At 42.2% G+C, this 19,860-nt stretch overlaps 2 protein-coding genes across 7 annotated transcripts in view; one reads left to right on the forward strand and one right to left on the reverse strand.

The window, feature by feature from the left end:
* Nucleotides 1–19,860, forward strand: part of CCNDBP1 (cyclin D1 binding protein 1) — a 507,674-nt gene that overhangs the window by 76,900 nt on the left and 410,914 nt on the right. The window lies entirely within an intron of this gene.
* Nucleotides 1–19,860, reverse strand: part of TTBK2 (tau tubulin kinase 2) — a 174,794-nt gene that overhangs the window by 7,359 nt on the left and 147,575 nt on the right. For all 6 annotated transcript variants that reach the window (XM_050799381.1, XM_050799380.1, XM_050799382.1 and 3 more), the window contains one exon: nucleotides 5,278–6,551. In XM_050799381.1, coding sequence (XP_050655338.1) covers nucleotides 5,278–6,551 — 1,274 coding nt within the window. The remainder of the gene's footprint in view (nucleotides 1–5,277; nucleotides 6,552–19,860) is intronic.

Raw genomic sequence — 19,860 nt, forward strand, 5'->3', positions numbered from 1 at the left:
TACTCTACTATATACTAGTTGCATGACCCTGGAGAAATTCTTTAATCTTTCCCTGCTTTCAATGGGAATACTGTCTGTCTCATAGGGTCACTGAACAGACCAAGGGCAGTGACCCAAGTACTTAGATGAACATCTGCCATGAAGAAGCCCTTAAATGATATTAGTTCCTTTCCTCCTACGCCATGTTTTACTCTGCTAATTTTCAGATGAATTTAATTAATTGTCTCTAGCATGTTAGCACATAAGACAGAGAGTAAACTATATTGTGTAAGGATGCTAGGACAGGAATCTTACAAACACAAAATCCCACAATGTAAGTGTTTTTTTTAAATTTTCTTTCTTCTGCCAAGGCTCTGTTACCCCTAAGTCTTCAACATGAACTATACTAAGCAACAGGAGGAACTATAGATAAATGTACATTCCACTCATTTAATAATTTCCAAGAGAAAAGAGTAGTCATTGGTTTCTGTGGAGCTCAGTTTGTATTCCTGTTAATAGCCTGGGATTAAGGAGGGTGGATGCTGGAACTGACTGCCCCCCACCCCCTCACACTGGCAACTGAGCTTGGGCCTCAAGCTGTACCTGTAGTGCACCTGTAGTGCACACCTGGCTAATTTTTGTATTTTTTTGTAGAGACAGTTTTGCCACATTGCCCAGGCTGGTCTCAAACTCCTGGGCTCTAGCAATCCTCCTGTCTCAGCCTCTCAAAGTGCTGGGATTACAAGCATGAACCATAGCGCCTGGCCCTTGGGCCTCAGAATTCTAAGAGTATTCATATGAACAGCAAATGTGTTTCTTGTCCTAAATGTCTTTCTGATTTGGCCTAAGAATCAAAGAAAATGGAACATATAAAAGTGTCTTTATGAACTATAAAGCAGGGGCCCCAACCTTTTTAGCACCAAGGACCAGTTTCGTGGAAGACAATTTTTTTCCACGACGGGGGGAGGAGGGGCAAGGATGGTTTTGGGATGAAACTGTTCCACCCCAGATCATCAGGCATTACTTAGATTCTCATAAGGAGCACACAACCTAGATCCCTCCCATGTGCAGTTCACAACAGGGTTCGCGCTCCTATGGGAATGTGATGCCACTGCTGATCTGAGAGGAGGCGGAGCTCAGGCAGTAGTGCTCACCTCCTGCCATGCAGCCCTGGGGCCAGGGGCCTGCTATACAGCAGTCTACAATATATTTTAGTGGCAATGCCAAATTATGTAGTGAGAAGGACCCTAGGGCCCCTGTAATAATAAAATTATGCTAATAGAAAGTATACAGCAAAGGAATAGACAAATGAATGGAACAGAGCATTGAATCCAAAAAACATTTCCCATGTTTCTATGGGAAATTAGTATTAAGATATCACTAACTACTTGGGAAAAAACTTCACATCATATATAATGATAAACTTTAGATAGACAATACATTTATACACAAAGCACAAAACTCTAAAGGTACAGGAAATTACTACCTTTTAAAAAAATATTAGGTTTGAAGGACCTTCCTACGCATGATATAAAACACAATTAATAAAAAAAAATTCAGTTCCATGAACACTAAACTTTTGTATCAAACAAAAGGCACTACAACCCAAGTTAAATTCAGACTAGGATAAAATATCTTTGATATAATTTGTAGAGAAGGGAGTTAGTTACAGAAAGTAACCCAGGCCGGGTGCGGTGGCTCACATCTGTAATTCCAGCACTTTAGGGGGTTGAGGTGGGTGGACAGCTTGAGGTCAGGAGTTTGAGATCAGCCTGGCCAACATGGCAAAACCCTGTCTCTACTAAAATACAAAAAATTAGCTGGACGTGGTGGCGGTGCCTGTAATCCCAGCTACTCGGCAGGAGAATCACTTGAACTTGAGAGGCAGAGGTTGCAGTGAGCCAGGACTGCACCACTGCACTCCTGCCTGGGCCACAGAGCAAGATTCCATCTCAAAACAACAACAACAACAACAGTAACCCAACAGAATGTTTTGACATGAAGACAGCCAACAACTCATAAAACGATCCTCCCACCTCAGCCTCCTGAGTAGCTGGGAATACAGCTGTGTAGCACCCATGCCTGGCTAATTCTTATAGAGATGAGGTTTCACCATGTTGCCCAGGCTGGTCTCAAACTTCTGGGTTCAAGCAATCTGCCTGCCTCAGCCTCACAAAGTGCTAGGATTACAGGTGTGAGCCACCACATTTGGCCCTGGAAAGCACTCTTCACTGGTTTACCACCTCCCGATATTTTCCCCTCTTCCTCAAAATATAAACATTCTGTTGTCAAATATATCATGATAATATTTAAATAAAAAGTATAGCATGCAGTGGACACTAAAGCAGTGTCTTTACTATGTATGGTTGTACATACCATCAGACCTACGGAAATCTTCTATAGGATTTTTTTGGTTTAATTCATTATAACCAAGATAAACAGCACTGTTACCAGGGTCCATTTATCAAATCATGGACCATGTGTTCTTCATTAGCATTTGACATCATATTTGAAGCACTAGGAATCTGTCTCCCCACCTAGGCAACTCCACTGGCAGAATCTGTCTGATGTAATTATCTTGGAAATCTGGAGTCTACCGAAGGCTTGCAACTTCCAGGAGAAGGCTTGGACTGTCAATAACAGTTAATTTTAGTCTATTTCAGATCTTAGCATATCCCCCATTCCTGGCCCTGTGGCAGGCAGTTGTGCACTTATTTCTGGAGCAGTTTGCACACAGCTTACAAGAAGCAGGTGGGCAAAAAGAACCCTGTCCTCCAATTACTGGGAATCTGTGCTCTGATTACTCATAGCTGGTTCTGATCACAGAAGAGCAGAGAAAGAGGTGGGTAGTCATTCTTACATTTTTCCCTATTGTTACAAACTGGTTCTCCTCTGGCTGAAGTAACTGCTAAGGGATTAAAAGGGCCAGTGCTCTTTTTTTCCTTCCCTCATTTTTCTTTTTTCCCTTCTTCGGAGCCAGATATTAAAGACTTGTGTATTCAAAACCAACCACATATACTGGGGAAATCAGAAAGCTATTATGCTTAGCCAGAAAAAAATACAGGCTTCGAAAAGGTCTGAGACCTTAGGTTTACATCTCAGGGTGGTCCTCAGCACAGAGACAGTCTACAACCATCAAAAAACAAACAAATTAGCTAGGTGTGCTGGCATGCACCTGTAGTTCCAGCTACTCAGGAGGCTGAGGCAGGAGGATCACTTGAGCCCAGGAGTTAGAGGCTGCAATGAGTCATGATTATTCCACTGCACTCCAGCCTGGGTGACAGAGTGAGACCCTGTCTCAAAAACAAAAAGAAACAAAAACAACCCCCAGCAAATCCTGAGGAAAGGGGAAAATCTTATTTTCAGAGTTACCATATTATTAGATTCAAATATCCAATTTTCAACAAAAAAAATTAAAAAAAACATACACAGAAACAGGAAGGCACGGTCCATTCAAAGGGAAAAAAATCAACAGAAATTGTATCTGAAAAAGACCTGATGGCAAATCTACTAGACAAAGATTTTGAAACAACTGTCTTAAGGATGCTCGAAGAACTAAAGAAAGACACGGAGAAAGTCAAGAAAACAACGTGTGAACAAAATGGAAATATCAATGAGAGACAGAAAACCTAACAAGAACCAAAAAAAATGGAACTGAAAAGTACAATCACTAAAATAAAAAATTCACTAGAGGAATTCAAAAGCAGATCTGAGCAGGCAGAAGAAAAAAAAACAGCAAACTTGAAGACAGGACAATGGAAAGTATTGAGTCTGAGGTACAGAAAAAAAAGGAATAAAGAAAAGTAAACAGAGAGTAAAGGGCCTGTGGGGCCATCAAGCAGACCTGCATGCACACTGTGGGAGTTCCAGAAGGAGAAGAGAGTAAGAGGCAGAGAGAATACTTAAAAAAAAAAAAAAAAAGGCTGTAGACTCCCCAAAAGTCGTAAGAGACATGAATATACAACATCCCAGAAGTTCAACAAACTCGAAGTAGGATGAACTCAGAGACCCACAATGAGACACATTATAATCAAACTGTCAAAAGACAAAGACAGAGAATCTTGAGATTCTCAAAAAAATTATCCGAACACTTCTCACCAGAAACACTGGAGGCTGGAAGTACTTTAGTACTTTAAAGTACTTCTTTTAAAATACTACAAGAACTGTCAACTAAGAATCTTGTATCTGACAAAACTGTCCTTCAAAAATGAGGGAGAAATTAAGACATTCTCAAATAAAAGCTAAGGGAGTTTGTTACCACCAGACCTGCCTTGCAAGAAATGCTAAAGAGAGTCCTGTAGGTTGAAATGAAAGGATGCTACACAGGAACTTGAAGCCATATGAAGAAATAAAGATCTTAATAAAGGCAAACACATGGACAATTATAAAAGCTAGTATTTTTGTAAGAAGTCTGTAACTCCACTTTTTGTTTTCTGCATTATTTAGGAGACCAATACTTTCTTTTTCTAACATTGGTTTGTAACTCCACATTTTGTTTTTTACATAATTTAAGATATTAATGCATTTAAAAAAGTATTAGTTTATGTGTATGAACACACAATGTATAAAGAGGTAATTCTGTAACATCAACAACTGAAAGGAGTGGAGACGGAGACTGAAAGGAGCAGAGTTATTGCATGATATTGAAGTTAAGCTCATATAAATCCAAATCAATGTTATAACTTTAGAACTTAAGTGTAACACAACAATGTGAATGTACTTAATACCACTGAACTGTACACTTAAAAAAGACACAGCTGGGCACAGTGGCTCAAGCCTGTAATCCCAGCACTTTGGGAGGCCGAGGCAGGTGGTTCACTTGGGGCCAGGAGTTTGAGACCAGCCTACCCAACACAGCGAAACCCTGTCTCTAGTTTAAAAAAAAAAAAAATAGCCTGATGTGGTGGCAGGTGCCTGTAATCCTAGCTACTCGGGTGGCTGAGGCACGAGAGAATCTCTTGAACCCGGGAGGCAGAGGCTGCAGTGAGCGGAGATTGAGCCACTCCACTCCAGCCTGCGTGACAGAGTGAGATTCTGTCTCAAAAACAAACAAACAAAAAGTCAAGATGCTAAATTTTATGTTATGTGCATTTTACCACAATAAATTGGAAAAAATAAAATGATTAACCTGGATCAATCTGATTACTTCCACTGCACTAGGCTGTAAGGCCTGGGAAAGGCAGGAAAGAAAGATACTGAGAAGAGGGTAACACAGAAATGATGCCATTGGTGGAGTACAATAAAGCAGATATAGAAATGGTGTCACACACTTAACACAGGGAGAGCACACAGCATTACCTGGCTTCTACTCCAGGCCTCGTGGGTGGCTTTCCTGGTGGTGGCCGAGGAAAGAACTGAGATGAAGTTGAGCTATTGACTTGATCTGTGTTGACCCATGAAACTGGCCTTGGAATTTTGCTCTTTCTAGACTGGGAGATGATGGGTGACAGAAAGCTATCTTCAGCTGACCTACTCAGGTGAGAATCTACTGTCAGTCTTGAAAAGGGAGTGAGCACTTCCTCCTCACAAAAGGTAGCAGGAACAGTAGCTAGTTTCTCCTCTAGCAATTTATCAGAGGCACTTGAGAGGTCTCCAAGGAAGGACTTGAATTGTCTTTTTTCCACCAGAAGCTTGACTAGGTCTGGCTGATAAGCTTTCTTTTGGAGGAGCTTTTCTTTTGCAGAAACCGAAGAGGATGATTCCAAAGTTGAGTCGATCTCTTGTGCCAAAACAGGGATTCGGCTGTGTCTAGTTACAAAGGATGACCTAACCATATCCTTCCGGGTTGGGGCACCATGTTCATTCTCTGAAACACAATGAAATAGTTCTCCATTTCTAGGGGCAATTTTCTCTCTCTTACCCTCTTGGTGCAAAAAAGTAGAGAGGTCTCCTTGATGACCCGGCAAGTCTTCACTCATGATGTCATCATCCTTAGATACCTTATTTTTTTGTATTTCTGCCACCTGGCCTATCTGACCTTCAACATGTGGGTCAATGTCTCTGGGAGAAATTTCTGAAGTTCCAACTGTCAGAAGCTTCATTATCTCATTATTTTTGTCTTGATTTGGCACCACACTAAAAGTCTGTGTTTTTGTCACATGAAGAGGTTCAGTAGTAGCTGAGTGATCCTTTTCCACAATTACCAAATCTCCTGGGAGAGAGGAGATCTCCATACAATGCTGCCCTCTACTTAATTTCTCATCTTCATTATCTGACTCTAAAAGGATGCTTTTCTCTTCAGTTTCCCCAGGGAGATTTTCAAATTCTCTCACAACTAGTCTGTTATGATCAGGAAGTTCTTTTGGTCCCAGGTCTTGAGATTTGTTACTTTCTCTAATGTTGGGTAACACGTCATGACCAATGTGATCTATCTGAAGCCCCAAATCTGTTCTGCTTCCTCCACTAGGAGGTTCACCCTCTGTCACAGCCAAGCCAGAGAAGTTTTCCCTTGGAGAATAAAGTTCCACAGTGGGCTCCATGGGCTGAAGATCTTTCTTCTCTGGCTGCTGACCATAGTGAAAGCTTCCTGAAGTTGACTGTGTAGATGCCACAGAAGGTCTAGGAATTGTAATCTGGAGAAGGGGGAGAAAAAATTAAAATGCAATTATGTAAAATATCAATACAGATGCATGCTGTGACATTTAACATCTCAAATTCTAATTTATAGGAAGAACACAGATGTTGACCAGGTCTGCGCAACTTATATGAAAAATGAACAATTCTGAATAACAATGAATGACACTTAAGCTACCCTACTCAGAAACTGCAGAACAGTCTCTCCCGGTAGGTTTATCCCTGCCCCTTCTTTGGTGTGCTGTATGCTCTGGAAGGCTAATTTATACAGATTGCACCATCTGGGCTTCCTTGCTTTCTGATTTGTGGTTAGATCTGCTCAATGGATGGCACCAACAGACAATCAGAGGGTTAGAGGAAAAAGAGGGCTGGGTAATGATTATCCTTGCTTCCCCGCTGAGGACTGTGGCGCTGGTGATGGCTACATTCCACTATCCTGGCCACAGCTCCCTTCTTGTGGCCTCTCTCTCAGCTACTACCCTCATCAAGTTCTGCTTACACCCACTTCAACTCCCCTTTCAGGACTCATGGTAGGAATGGCTCCCTCTGTTGCTGGTCCCATTGGCTTTCTTAACTCTGCCCATACATCTGTAAAAAATTCCTTACATTAAATTCTCTCCAAGTCTCTTTGAGTATGCCATCTATTTCTTGCCAGAATCTAGATACAGGATTACAGGAAAAAATTACTGGCACATAATTGTTCACTGAAAAACTCCAAATTTTCATGCATTTTGTTGTTTTCCATAAATTCTATTAAATACTAGGATTATTATATCTTCCTATAAGTAAAGACATACAAAGATATTTAGTAATGTTTTATGATTTCTCTAATTTTTTCCTTTTTTTTTTTTGAGACAGGGTCACCGTGTCACCCAGGCTGAAGTATAGTGGTGCAATCTTGGCTTACTGCAACCTCTGCTTTCTAGGCTCAAGTGATCCTCCCACCTCAGCCTCCTGAGTAGCTGGGACTACAGCATGCACCACCACACCTGGCTGATTTTTGCATTTTTTGTAGAGATGGGGTGTCACCATGTTGCCCAGGCTGGTCTCGAACTCCTGAGCTCAAGTGATCCATCTGCCTTGGCCTCCCAAAGTGCTTGGATTACAGGTGTAAGCCACCACACCTGGCCAATTTTTTTTTGCAGGAGGGGGTGTTGTCTTGCTGTGTCACCCAGGCTGGAGAGCAATGATGCAATCTTGGCTCAACTGCAACCTCCGCCCCCTGGGTTTAAGTGATTCTCCCTGCCTCAGCCTCCCGAGTAGTTGGGACTACAGGTGCCCGCCACCACACCCAGTTAATTTCTGTACTTTTAGTAGAGATGGGATTTCACCATGTTGGTCAGGCTGGTCTCGAACTTCTGGCATCAGGTGATCCGCCCGCCTTGGCCTCCCAAAGTGCTGGGATTACAGGGGTGAGCCACTGTGCACAGCCCACACCTGACCAATTTTTAAAGATCAAGCGGGCTGGGCGTGGTGGCTCACACCTGTAATCCCAGAACTTTGGGAAGCCAAGGCAGGCAGATCACCTGAGGTTGGGAGTTCAAGACCAGCCTGGCCAACATGGAGAAACCCCGTCTCTACTGAAAATACAAAATTAGCCGGGCATGGTGGTACATGCCTGTTAATCCCAGCTACTCAGGAGGCTGAGGCAGGAGAATCGCTTGAACTCGGGAGGCGGAGGTTGCGGTGAGCTGAGATTGCACCACTGTACTCCAGCCTGGGCAATAAGAACAAAGCTCCATCTCAAAAAAAAAAAAAAAAAAAAAAAAAATCAAGCCTATGAGAGGTGAAACTCTACCCCTCTTCCACTGAGGTAATTTTAATTCTATATGAGTAAGATTCAACATCTGATAAGAATGTCCTTCCTTAAGATACCTAAAGTTTTTATATTTTCATATCACCTAAAGTGACATGTAAGCAGGCTGAAAATAACTATATAAACTGATAAAGAAAAAAAGTCTTTTTGAGAAATCAAGTAAGTTCAAATCACTTAATGAGACCCATTAAGTTCTAGGAAAACTATAGAAATTGGTCTGAATACAATGCAAAATGAATTTGGATTAGTCATGGGAGATTTAGAGTCAATCTCTAGTCCAAAGACACCAAGAAACCATGTGGTTCCAGGGTCAGCTAAGATGTTTATATCTATTTCACTTCGTGTCAGGAATACTATTAGTTGGACATGGATATGTAAAGCTCATGGACATGCAAAGCTTGTCCTAAGTCCAGCCCAGGAAAAATACACCTAACTAATGTCCTGGAATAGCTCCCAAATGCAACCAGGGTCCTGAGGATCTTTCAGGCTAATCCAAGACAGGCAATTTGGGTTTAGATCTAAACTCTTAGCATAAGCACAAATCTAAAATTACCTTGGGAAAAAGCATTAGGTTCTATTGGTGCTGTTTTCCTTCAGGAAGTTATCTCATACTTCTGTTTTAATTATTCTAAAATAAATTTAGACAGATGGCAATTTTCTAGTATATTTTGAAAGTGATTTTGAAATCTAAAATTTATAGTAATTCACTTTTCAAAATTTACTTTAGTAAATGGACCCAAAAGTGACCATGATAAGAAAAGCAAATATAAAATTATATTAAATGTCAAATAACAGGGAGATGATAACCTATATCCAAAATCGGGCCAGGTGTGGTGGGTCACAACTATAATCCCAGCACTTTGGGAGGCCAAGGCAGGCTGATCACCTGAGGTCAGGAAAGTGAGACCAGACTGGCCAACATGGTGAGACCCTGTCGCTACTAAAAATACAAAAATTAGCCAGGCGTGGTAGTGTGCGCCTGTAATCCCAGCTACTCAGGAGGCTGAGGTGGGAAAACTGCTTGAACCTGGGAGGTGGAGGTTGCAGTAAGCCAAGATCGTGCTACTGTACTCCAGCCTGTGCGACAGAGGCAGACTGCTAGACTCTGTCTCCAAAAAAAAAAAAAAAAAAACCAAACAAAAACCAAAAAAACAGTCACCTCATTATTACATGTAATTCTAACTACATCAGCCAAAATGAACAGGGCAGTGCAATAAAAATAATACTTTAGGCCGGGCACGGTGGCTCATGCCTGTAATCCCAGCACTTTGAGAGGCTGAGGTAGGTGGATCATCTGAGGTCAGGAGTTCGAGACCAGCCTGGCCAACATGGTGAAACCCTGTCTCTACTGAAAATACAAAAATTAGCTGGGCGTGATGGCGGGCACCTGTAATCCCAACTACTCCGGAAGCTGAGGCAGGAGAGTGGCTTGAACCCAGGAGGCGGAGATTGCAGTGAGCCGAGATCATGCAACTGCACTCCAGCCTGAACAACAGAGCGACACTCTGTCTCAAAACAAAACAAACCAACAAAAAACTCCATTGGTCTTCTGAGATTGAAGCTAGGGTTGAATTTCTACAGTTCTGAGATTAACTCATTTGAGATTCAGGATATAAATGTGTATATATGTATGGTATAAAAAAAAGAGTGACAATCTTATACATAGAAAATATATATGAGCCAAGCAAGCATGGTGGCCTGTGCCTATAATTCCAGCTACTCAAGAGGCTGAGGCAGGAAGATTGCTTGAGCCCAGGAGTTTAAGACCAGCCTGGGCAACATAGCAAGACCCCGACTCAAAACAAAACAAAACAAAAACAAAAACAAAAAAAAAAACCCAACAATAAAAATATATACGAATCACCAGACAGGAGAATTTTTCTTGAAAAGATTCTGAGCAATTATGATAAACTGTGCATAAACTACTCTCATATAATATTTTCATAGTACTTTAAATTTCATAAGATATTGCCTAGATCATTTTTACAAACCCCATTTCATAGCTCCTTTGTATTTTAATTGGGTACTATTATAATTTGATTATTATTATTCTTATTTTTTTAGAGACAGAGTCTTGCTCTGTCACCCAAGCTAGAGTGCAGTGGTGCAATCATAGCTCACTGCAGCCTCCAACTCCTAGGCTCAAGCAATCCCTCCACCTCAGACTCCCAAGTAGCTGAGACTACAGACATGCGGCACCACACCAGCTAATTAAAAAATTTTTTTTTTTGCACAGACAGGGTCTCACTATGTTGCCCAGGCTGGTCTTGAACTCCTGGGCTCAAGAGATCTTCCTGACTAGGCCTCCCAAAGTGCTGGGATTACAGATATGAGCCAAGTGTGCCCAGTCAGAGTACTATTACTAATGCAAATTCACAAATGAGGACAAACACAATCAAGAAGTCATAAATAGGACTTCAGGATTTTGAAAGTTGTGCACAGCACAGTACAGCCTACTGACATGTTCTACACACTCTCAAATAAAGTTGGGGAAACTGAGTCTGCAATAACATTATCTGACAAAATAAAAGGAGAAAACCTAGGATCAGTAGTTGAGTATAGAGAAGAGAAAGCTAATTCTAAGTGTAGCTGCAAATAGCTTCCTTAAACTATAAAGACATAAAAGCAGTTCTCATACTTGGGGCTCTCTACAAATGGACCAAATAAATAATCTGCCAGTAAGCCATATGCATCTTTTATATCTTTAATTTTCATAATTCACAAATATTTCATTACAGCATTAATCAGATCATTTCCTTTATTCTGTTCTGTAATTGTATCATGTACATCTTTCTAAAGAATTAGAAAAGGATCTCAATATTTTCCATTTCTTTCACAGTTTCTTAGTTCTATTAATGCCTAGTACTAAGTTTGACCAAAATTAGTGTCTTAATTAATAGTTCAGGTAAAGCAGCCTCACTATTTTTCAGTCACCCCATTTTTCAAACTAGCCACTAGTGAGAAACAATGAACTGCAAACCAACTACCATTTGCATTTTAACTTATAAATTATCCTTTTACTTTTCTCTCATTCAAGGATTGTAATGTTACTAAGATAATAAAAACTTTGTAAAATTTAACATCCATTCCGAATAGCCTTTCTTCCAAATGAAAAGAATGTGGTATATGAAATTTCTATTTCTCATTTTTGTTTGTTGACAAAGACAAATAATTGAGCAGAGATATACATAGTAGAATAATCTATTGGTACCTAATACAGCCTGGCCTATTAAGGAGTTAAGTTTTAGCCATTCAAATCCCACCATAGACCTCTCTTGTCTAAAGCAGCTTCATATAATACTTTATAGAAGTGTTGAAAATTATAGGCCGGGCACGGTGGTGCACACCTGTAATCCCAGCACTTTGGGAGGCAGAGGTGGGCGGATCACCTGAGGTCAGGAGTTCGAGACCAGCCTGACCGACATGGAGAAACCCCATCTCTACTAAAATTCAAAATTAGCCAGGCGTGGTGGTGCATGCCTATAATCCCAGCTACTCGGGAGGCTGTAGCAGGAGAATCACTTGAACCCATGAGGCGGAGATTGTGGTGAGCTGAGATCATGCTATTGCATTCCAGCCCGGGTGACAGAGTGAGACCCCGTCTCAAAAAGAAAGAAAGAAAAAAAGAAGTCCAAAAAGGCAGAATGGAGGCACCCAGCTGCCCCGTTACCCAAGCCCAGATTGGACTGGAGTCAGGAGGGACTTCCTGTTGTGGGAAAAAGAAGCAGAAGAGCCTCATGAGCCCTCACTGCCACTGCAAACACCTGCAATCCTTACTACAAGAGTACCCACAGTACTCCCAAGCCTGGAGCCTAGTTTGGAGAGCTGCCAAAACTTCACACAGCTGCTTTGCTCCAGATTAGGAGAACAAGGTGAGCATGCCCGCCCACCCTTGTGAGCCAAGCTGCCACAGCTTAGTGTCACCCAAAGGCCAGAGCCACTTCTGGAGTATACTCTGTTCTGGGGGCCAGAAGCCACTGCACCTCTCTAGCCCTTGGGCTCCATCTTCATTCCACCAAGATCACACAGGTGGCTGGTGTCTACAATGTCATGACCCTGACTGCTTGGAGCCTGGGCTCAGGATCAGCTGTGATTCGAGTCCTGCACAACAGGAAAACTAACCCCTGCCATGCACACTTCCAGGTAGAAAAGCAGTCTGGCAGTACCACACAGGGCAGACACACCCTTGAGCAGGAGAAGCTTCCAAACCACTGAGGAGCTGACCCACCCTCAGGTCAGTGTACGTGCCAGCACTCAGGGCCAGCTGGCTCAGGCCAGCTCCTGGCAGATACACCCCCAGGCCAGCTGAGCGGCTGCACACCTGTGCCTTGGACCTGAGAAAAACAGCCTGCTGAGCCTGCCCCTGGCAGGTATGCCTCCCAGACCAGCCCAGCAGCCATGAGCCCATGCTCCTGGTTAGAGTGACAGCACTGTGGCCCCAACCCCAGTGAGCCAGACTTGAAACTAGCTGACCCACTTGTGTGTACATGCAGACCCTGACCTAAGAAGCAGCCTGGTGAGACCACACTCAGAAAAACCATGCCAACAGTGCCACAAACTCTCTCACCTTAGGCCACAGAGACACTTGCAAATATCACCAGTATGGGTTGCAGCTGAAGAAATTGCATGAGGACTACACTATTGCATCCACCTAGCATCAAAGCCAAGGCACCCCACCTAATTGCTACCCCAAGACCCAAGTCTTTCCCTATGAAACCTACTCCATAAAATTGGGAGAGTCAACTGTTCCACCAGATGCATAGAAATCAACATAGGGACACATCAAACATGAAAAAGCAAGGAAATATGACACCTTCCAAGAAATGATAATTCTCCAGTGAAAGACCCCAATCATAAGGAAATATACAAAATCCCAGAAAAAAATCTAAATAATAATTTTAAAGAAACTCAGTGACATACAAGAGAATAGAGACAATTCAATGAAATCAGAAAAACAATTCATGATTTCAATGAGAAATTCAACACAAATAGATATCATAAAAAAGGACCAAACAAATCTTAGCACTAAAGAATTAAATGGGCCGGGTGTGGTGGCTCACGCCTGTAATCCCAGCACTTTGGGAGGCTGAAGTGGGCAGATCACTTGAGGTCAGGAGTTCGAGACCAGTCTGGCCAACATGGTGAAACCCCATCTCTACTAAAAACATAAAAAATTAGCCAGGTGTGTTGGCATGTGCCTGTAATCCCAGCTACTCAGGAGGCTGAGGCAGGAGAATTGCTTGAACCAGGAGGCAGAGGTTCCAATGAGCTGAGATCATGCCACTGCACTCCAGCCTGGGTGACAGAGCGAGACCCAGTCTCAAAAAAAAAAAAAAAAAGAATTCAGTGAATGAAATAAAAAATAAAATTGAGAGCTTCAACAACAGACTAGACCAGGCAGAATTTCTGAACTTGAAGACAGGTCTTTTGAATAACAAAAATAAAATGTTTTAATGAAGAAAACCTATAGGATCTACTAGATTTTCTGTATTTTAGGTATAATGTTTGCTTAACAAATAAAATAGGAATAAATTTAACCAAAGAAGTGAAAGATCTCTACAAGTAAAACCAGATGACACTGATGAAAGAAATTGAAGAAAATATACAATAAAATGGGAAGATATCATGCTCTTGTATTGGAAGAATTAATATTGCTAAATTAATAGTGTTTAAATGTCTGTAGTACCTGAAGTGCTACCGATTCAATGCAATCCCTATCAAAATACCAATGATATTTTTTGCAGAAACAGAAAAACAATCTGACCCCAAATAGCTAAAGCAAGCCTAAGCAAAAATACAGAAGAAAACAAAACAAAAGCTGGAGGTATAACACTACCTAATTTCAAATTATACTACAAAGCTATAGTAACCAAAACAGCATGGTACTGGCATAAAAACAGACACATAGACCAACAGAACAGAACAGAGAATCCAGAAATAGATCCATTTATCTACAGCCAACTGAGTTTTGACAAAGGCATCACAGCATTCACTGGGGAAAGAACAGTCTCTTCAATAAATGATGCTGGGAAAACTGGATATCCACATGCAGAACAATGAAACTAAGACTCCCATCTCTCACCTTATATAAAAATCAGCTCAAAATGGATTAAAGACCTAAATGCAAGGCCCAAAACTACAAAACTAGTAGAAGAAAACACAGGGTAGGCTGGGCGCAGTGGCTCACACCTGTAATCCCAACACTTTGGGAGGCCGAGGCGGGTGGATCACGAGGTCAGGAGATGGAGACCATCCTGGCTAACACGGTGAAACCCTGTCTCTACTAAAAATACAAAACATTAGCCGGCTGTGGTGGCGGGCGCCTGTAGTCCCAGCTACGTGGGAGGTTGAGGCAGGAGAATGGCATGAACCCGGGAGGTGGAGCTTGCAGTGAGCCGAGACCGCATCACCGCACTCCAGCCTAGGCGACAGTGCAAGACTCCATCTCGGAAAAAAAAAGAAAAAAGAAAAAAAAGAAAACATAGGGTAAATGTTTCAGAACACTGATCTAGGAAAATACTTTATGAGTAAGACCTCAAAAGCACAGGCAACAAAAACAAAAATAAATGGGATTATATCAAACTAAAAACCATCTTCACAGCAAAGGAAACAGTCAATAGAGTGAAAAGATAACCTACAGAATGGAAGAAAATATCTACAAACTATTCATCTAACAGGGGATTAATATCCAGAATATATAAGAAACTCAAACATCTCAACAGCCAAAAAATAAAAAGAAAAGAAAAGAAAAACATCTCATTAGAAAATGGGCAAATGGCCTAAGCAGACATTTCTCAAAATAAGATATATACAAATGGCCAACAAATATATGAAAAAATGCTCAATATCACTAGTCATCAGAAAAACGTAAATAAAAACCGCAATGAGATATTATATCACCCCAGTAAAAATGGCTATCAACAAAAAGACAAAAAATAACAAATGCTGGCAAGGATGCAGAGAAAAGGGAACTCTCAAATATGGCGTTGGTGGGTATGGTTTGGCTGTGTCCCCACCCAAATCTCATCTTGAATTCCCACGTGTTGTGGGACGGACCCAGTGGGAGGTAACTGAATCATGGGGGCAGTTCTTTCTCATGCTGTTCTCATGATAGTGAGTAAGTCTCACGAGATCTGATGGTTATTATAAGGGGGGGTTTTCCTGCACAAGCTCTCTTTGCTTGCTGCTATCCATGTAAGATGTGACTTGCTCCTCCTTGCCTTCCACCATGATTGTGAGGCCTCCCCAGCCATGTGGAACTGTAAGTCCAATTAAATCTCTTTCTTCTGTAAATTGCCCAGTCTTGGGTATGTCTTTATCAGCAGTATGAAAACAGACTAATACAGTGGGACTGTAAAATAGTACAGTTACTATGGAGAAAAGTATGTAGGTTCCTCAAAAAACTACAAATAGAACTACCACACAATTCAGCAATCCCACTACTGGGAAGATCAGTATATCGAAGAGATATCTGCACATTCATGTTTACTGCATCACTGTTCACAATAGCCAAGATATGGAATCAACTCAAGTGTACGACAACAGATGAGTGGATAAAGAAAATGTGGTGCCGGGTGCGGTGGCTCAAGCCTGTAATCCCAGCACTTTGGGAGGCTGAGACGGGTGGATCACGAGGTCAGGAGATCGAGACCATTCTGGCTAACACGGTGAAACCCCGTCTCTACTAAAAAATACGAAAAACTAGCCGGGTGAGGTGGCGGGCACCTGTAGTCCCAGCTACTCGGGAGGCTGAGGCAGGAGAATGGCATAAACCTGGGAGGCAGAGCTTGCAGTGAGCCGAGATCGTGCCACTGCACTCCAGCCTGGGTGACAGAGTGAGACTCCGTCTCAAAAAAAAAAAAAAAAAAAAAAGAAAGAAAATGTGGTATATCAGCCAGGCACGGTGGCTCATGCCTGTAATCCCAGAACTTTGAAAGGCCAAGGCAGGTGGATCACCTGAGGTCAGGAGTTCGAGACCAGCCTGGCCAACGTGGCGAAACCCCATCTCTACAAAAAATACAAAAATTATCCAGGCATGGTGGTGTGAGCCTGTAGTCCCTGCTACTCAGGAGGCTGAGGCAGGAGAACTGCTTGAACCCAGCAGGCGGTGGTTGCACTGAGCCGAGATCACCACCACTGTACTCCAGCCTGGGCAACAGAGCAAGACTGTGTCTCAAAAAAAAAAAAAAAAAAGAAAATGTGGTATATATAAACAATGGAATGCTATTCAGCCATAAAAAATAAATCCTGTCATTCATGGCAACATGGATGGAACTGGAGGCTGTTACGTTAAATGAAATAAGCCAGGCAAAGAAAGACAAATACCACATGTTCTAATATATAAGGAAGTTAAAAAGAAAAGTTGATTTTATGTAAGTAAAAAGTAGAAGAGAGGTTATTAGAGGTTGGGAAGAGTAGCAGAAATGGGGAGATAGGGAAAGATTTGTTAAAGGATACAAAATTACAGCTAGATAGAAGGAATAACTTCTAGTGTTCCATAGCACTGTAGGATGATTATAGTTAACAATAATATATATTTTCTTTCTTTCTGTTTTTTGTTTTGTTTTGTTTTTCTGTTTTGAGACAGAGTCTCACTCTGTCACCCAGGCTGGAGTGCACAGCGTGATCTTTGCTCACTGCAACCTCCGCCTCCTGGGTTCAAGCGATTCTCCTGCCTCAGCCTCCCGAGTAGCTGGGATTACAGGCATGCCCCACCACACCCTGCTAATTTTTGTATTTTTAGTAGACACGGGGTTTCACCATGTCAACTAGGTTGGTCTCGAACTCCTGACCTCAGTGCTAGGATTACAGGATTACAGGCGTGAGTCACTGTGCCTGGCCCAATAATATATATTTTCAAACAGATAGAAGAAAGGATATTGAATGCTCCCAACACAAAGAAATAATAAATGTTTGAGATGATGTAGATGCCAGTTACACTGATCTGGTCACTATACATTTCATGTGTTAAAACATCACTATATACCTCATACATATGTATGATTGTTATGTGCCAATTATAATGTTTTTAAGAGGCTATATATGGTATCTCCCACTTTGGCCAATGTGGATTGAGGTGAGGGTGGATAGGGAAGAGCGCGGAAGGCAGCAGTCTTTGCTACAGAGGTGGGCAAAACTAAAAACCTAAAGCCTCAAAAGTGAATGAAAAGTAAAAGCTGCTTTTTTCCTTCCCTTGTCATGCCACTCTCCAGACAAGTCACTCATTATTTATAGTTTAATGTGTCTTTAAGGGGGTTTGCAATTATAAAAATTTTGTAGGAGTACTAAAAATTGTAAGCAAGCCACAACTCATACCCAAAGAATAGAAGCCCAGAAAAGATGGACTAAAACAAAAACATTTTTTGGCAGGCCTGTAATTACATATTATATACATGGCTAAAGGATTAAACAGTCAGTTTTCTAGCCCCTTCATGCAGTATTGAAAGACACCTCAGGGATTCTGTTCCAAGATGGCTGAATAGGAACAGCTCTGGTCTGCAGTTCCCAGCGTGACTGACACAGAAGACAGGTGATTTCTGCATTTCCAACTGAGGTACCTGGTTCATCTCACTGGGGCGTGTTGGACAGTGGGTGCAGCCCACAGAGGGCAAGCTGAAGCAGGGCAGGGCATCGCCTCACCCGGGAAGCACAAGGGGTTGGGGGATTTCCCTTCCCTAGCCAGGTATAGATGGTACCTGGAAAAATGAGATGCTCCTGCCCAAATACTGCGCTTTTCCAAAGGTCTTAGGAAACGGCACACCAGGAGATTATATCCCGCACATGGCTCCGCGAGAACCATACCCACCTAGCCTTGCTCACTGCTGGCACAGCAGTCTGAGATTGACCTGCAAGGCAGCAGCCTGGCAGGGGGAAGGGCATCCATCATTGCTGAGGCTTGAGTGGGTAAATAAAGCAGCCAGCAGCCAGGGAAGCTCAAACTGGGAAGAGCCCTCCACAGCGCAGCAAGGCCTGTTGCCTCTGTAGACTCCACCTCTGGGGGCAGGGCATAGCTGAACAAAAGGCAGCAGAAACTTCTGCAGACTTAAACGTCCCTGTCTGATAGCTCTGAAGAGAGCAGTGGCTCTCCCAGCATGGTGTTTGAGCTCGGAGAATGGACAGACTGCCTTCTCAAGTGGGGCTCTGACCACTGTGTAGCCTAACTGGAAGACACCTTCCAGTAGGGGCTGACTGACACTGCATACAGGCAGGTGCCTCTCTGCGACGAAGCTTCCAGAGGAAGGATCAGGCAGCAATATTTGCTGTTCTTCAATATTTGCTGTTCTGCAGCCTCCGCTGGTGATACCCAGGTAAACAGGGTCTGGAGTGGACCTCCAGCAAACTCCAACAGACCTGCAGCTGAGCGACCTGACTCTTAGAAGGAAAACTAACAAACAGAAAGGAATAGTATCAACATCAACAAAAAGGACATCCACACCAAAACCCCATCTGTAGGTCACCATCATCAAAGACCAAAGGTAGATAAAACCACAAAGATGGAGAGAAACCAGAGCAGAAAAGCTGAAAATTCTAAAAACCAGAGCACCTCTTCTTCTCCAAAGGATCACAGCTCCTCACCAGCAACGGAACAAAGCTGGACGGAGAATGACTTTGACGAGCTGACAGAAGTAAGCTTCAGTAGGTCAGTAATAACAAACTTCTCCGAGCTAAGGAGCATGTTCGAACCCATTGCAAGGAAGCTAAAAACCTTGAAAAAAGATTAGACGAATGGCTAACAAGGATAAACAGTATAGAGAAGACCTTAAATGACCTGATGGAGCTGAAAACCATGGCACAAGAACTATGTGATGTATGCACAAGCTTCAATAGCCGATTCGATCAAGTAGAAGAAAGGGTATCAGTGATTGAAGATCAAATTAATGAAATAAAGTGAGAAGTTTAGAGAAAAAAGAATAAAAAGAAATGAACAAAGCCTTCAAGAAATATGGGACTATGTGAAAAGACCAAATCTACATTTGATTAATGTACCTGAAAGTGACAGGGAGAATGGAACCAAGCTGGAAAACACTCTTCAGGATATTATCCAGGAGAACTTCCCCAACTTAGCAGGACAGGCCAACATTCAAATTCAGGAAACACAGAGAACACCACAAAGATACTCCTCAAGAAGAGCAACCCCAAGGCACATAATTGTCAGATTCACCAAGGTTGAAATGAAGGAAAAAATGTCAAGGACAGCCAGAGAGAAAGTTCGGGTTACTCACAAAGGGAAGGCCATCAAACTAACATGGATCTCTCAGCAGAAAGCCAGAAGAGCATGGGGGCCAATATTCAACATTCTTAAAGAAAAGAATTTTCAATCCAGAATTTCATATCCAGCCAAACTAAGTTTCATAAGTGGAAGAGAAATAAAATCCTTTACAGACAAGCAAATGATGAGAGATTTTGTAACCACCAGACCTGCCTTACAAGAGCTCCTGAGGGAAGCACTAAACATGGAAAGGAACAACCGGTACCTGCCACTGCAAAAACAT

This window comes from Macaca thibetana, chromosome 7 (assembly GCF_024542745.1).
Source record: "Macaca thibetana thibetana isolate TM-01 chromosome 7, ASM2454274v1, whole genome shotgun sequence".
Taxonomy (NCBI): Eukaryota; Metazoa; Chordata; class Mammalia; order Primates; family Cercopithecidae; genus Macaca; species Macaca thibetana.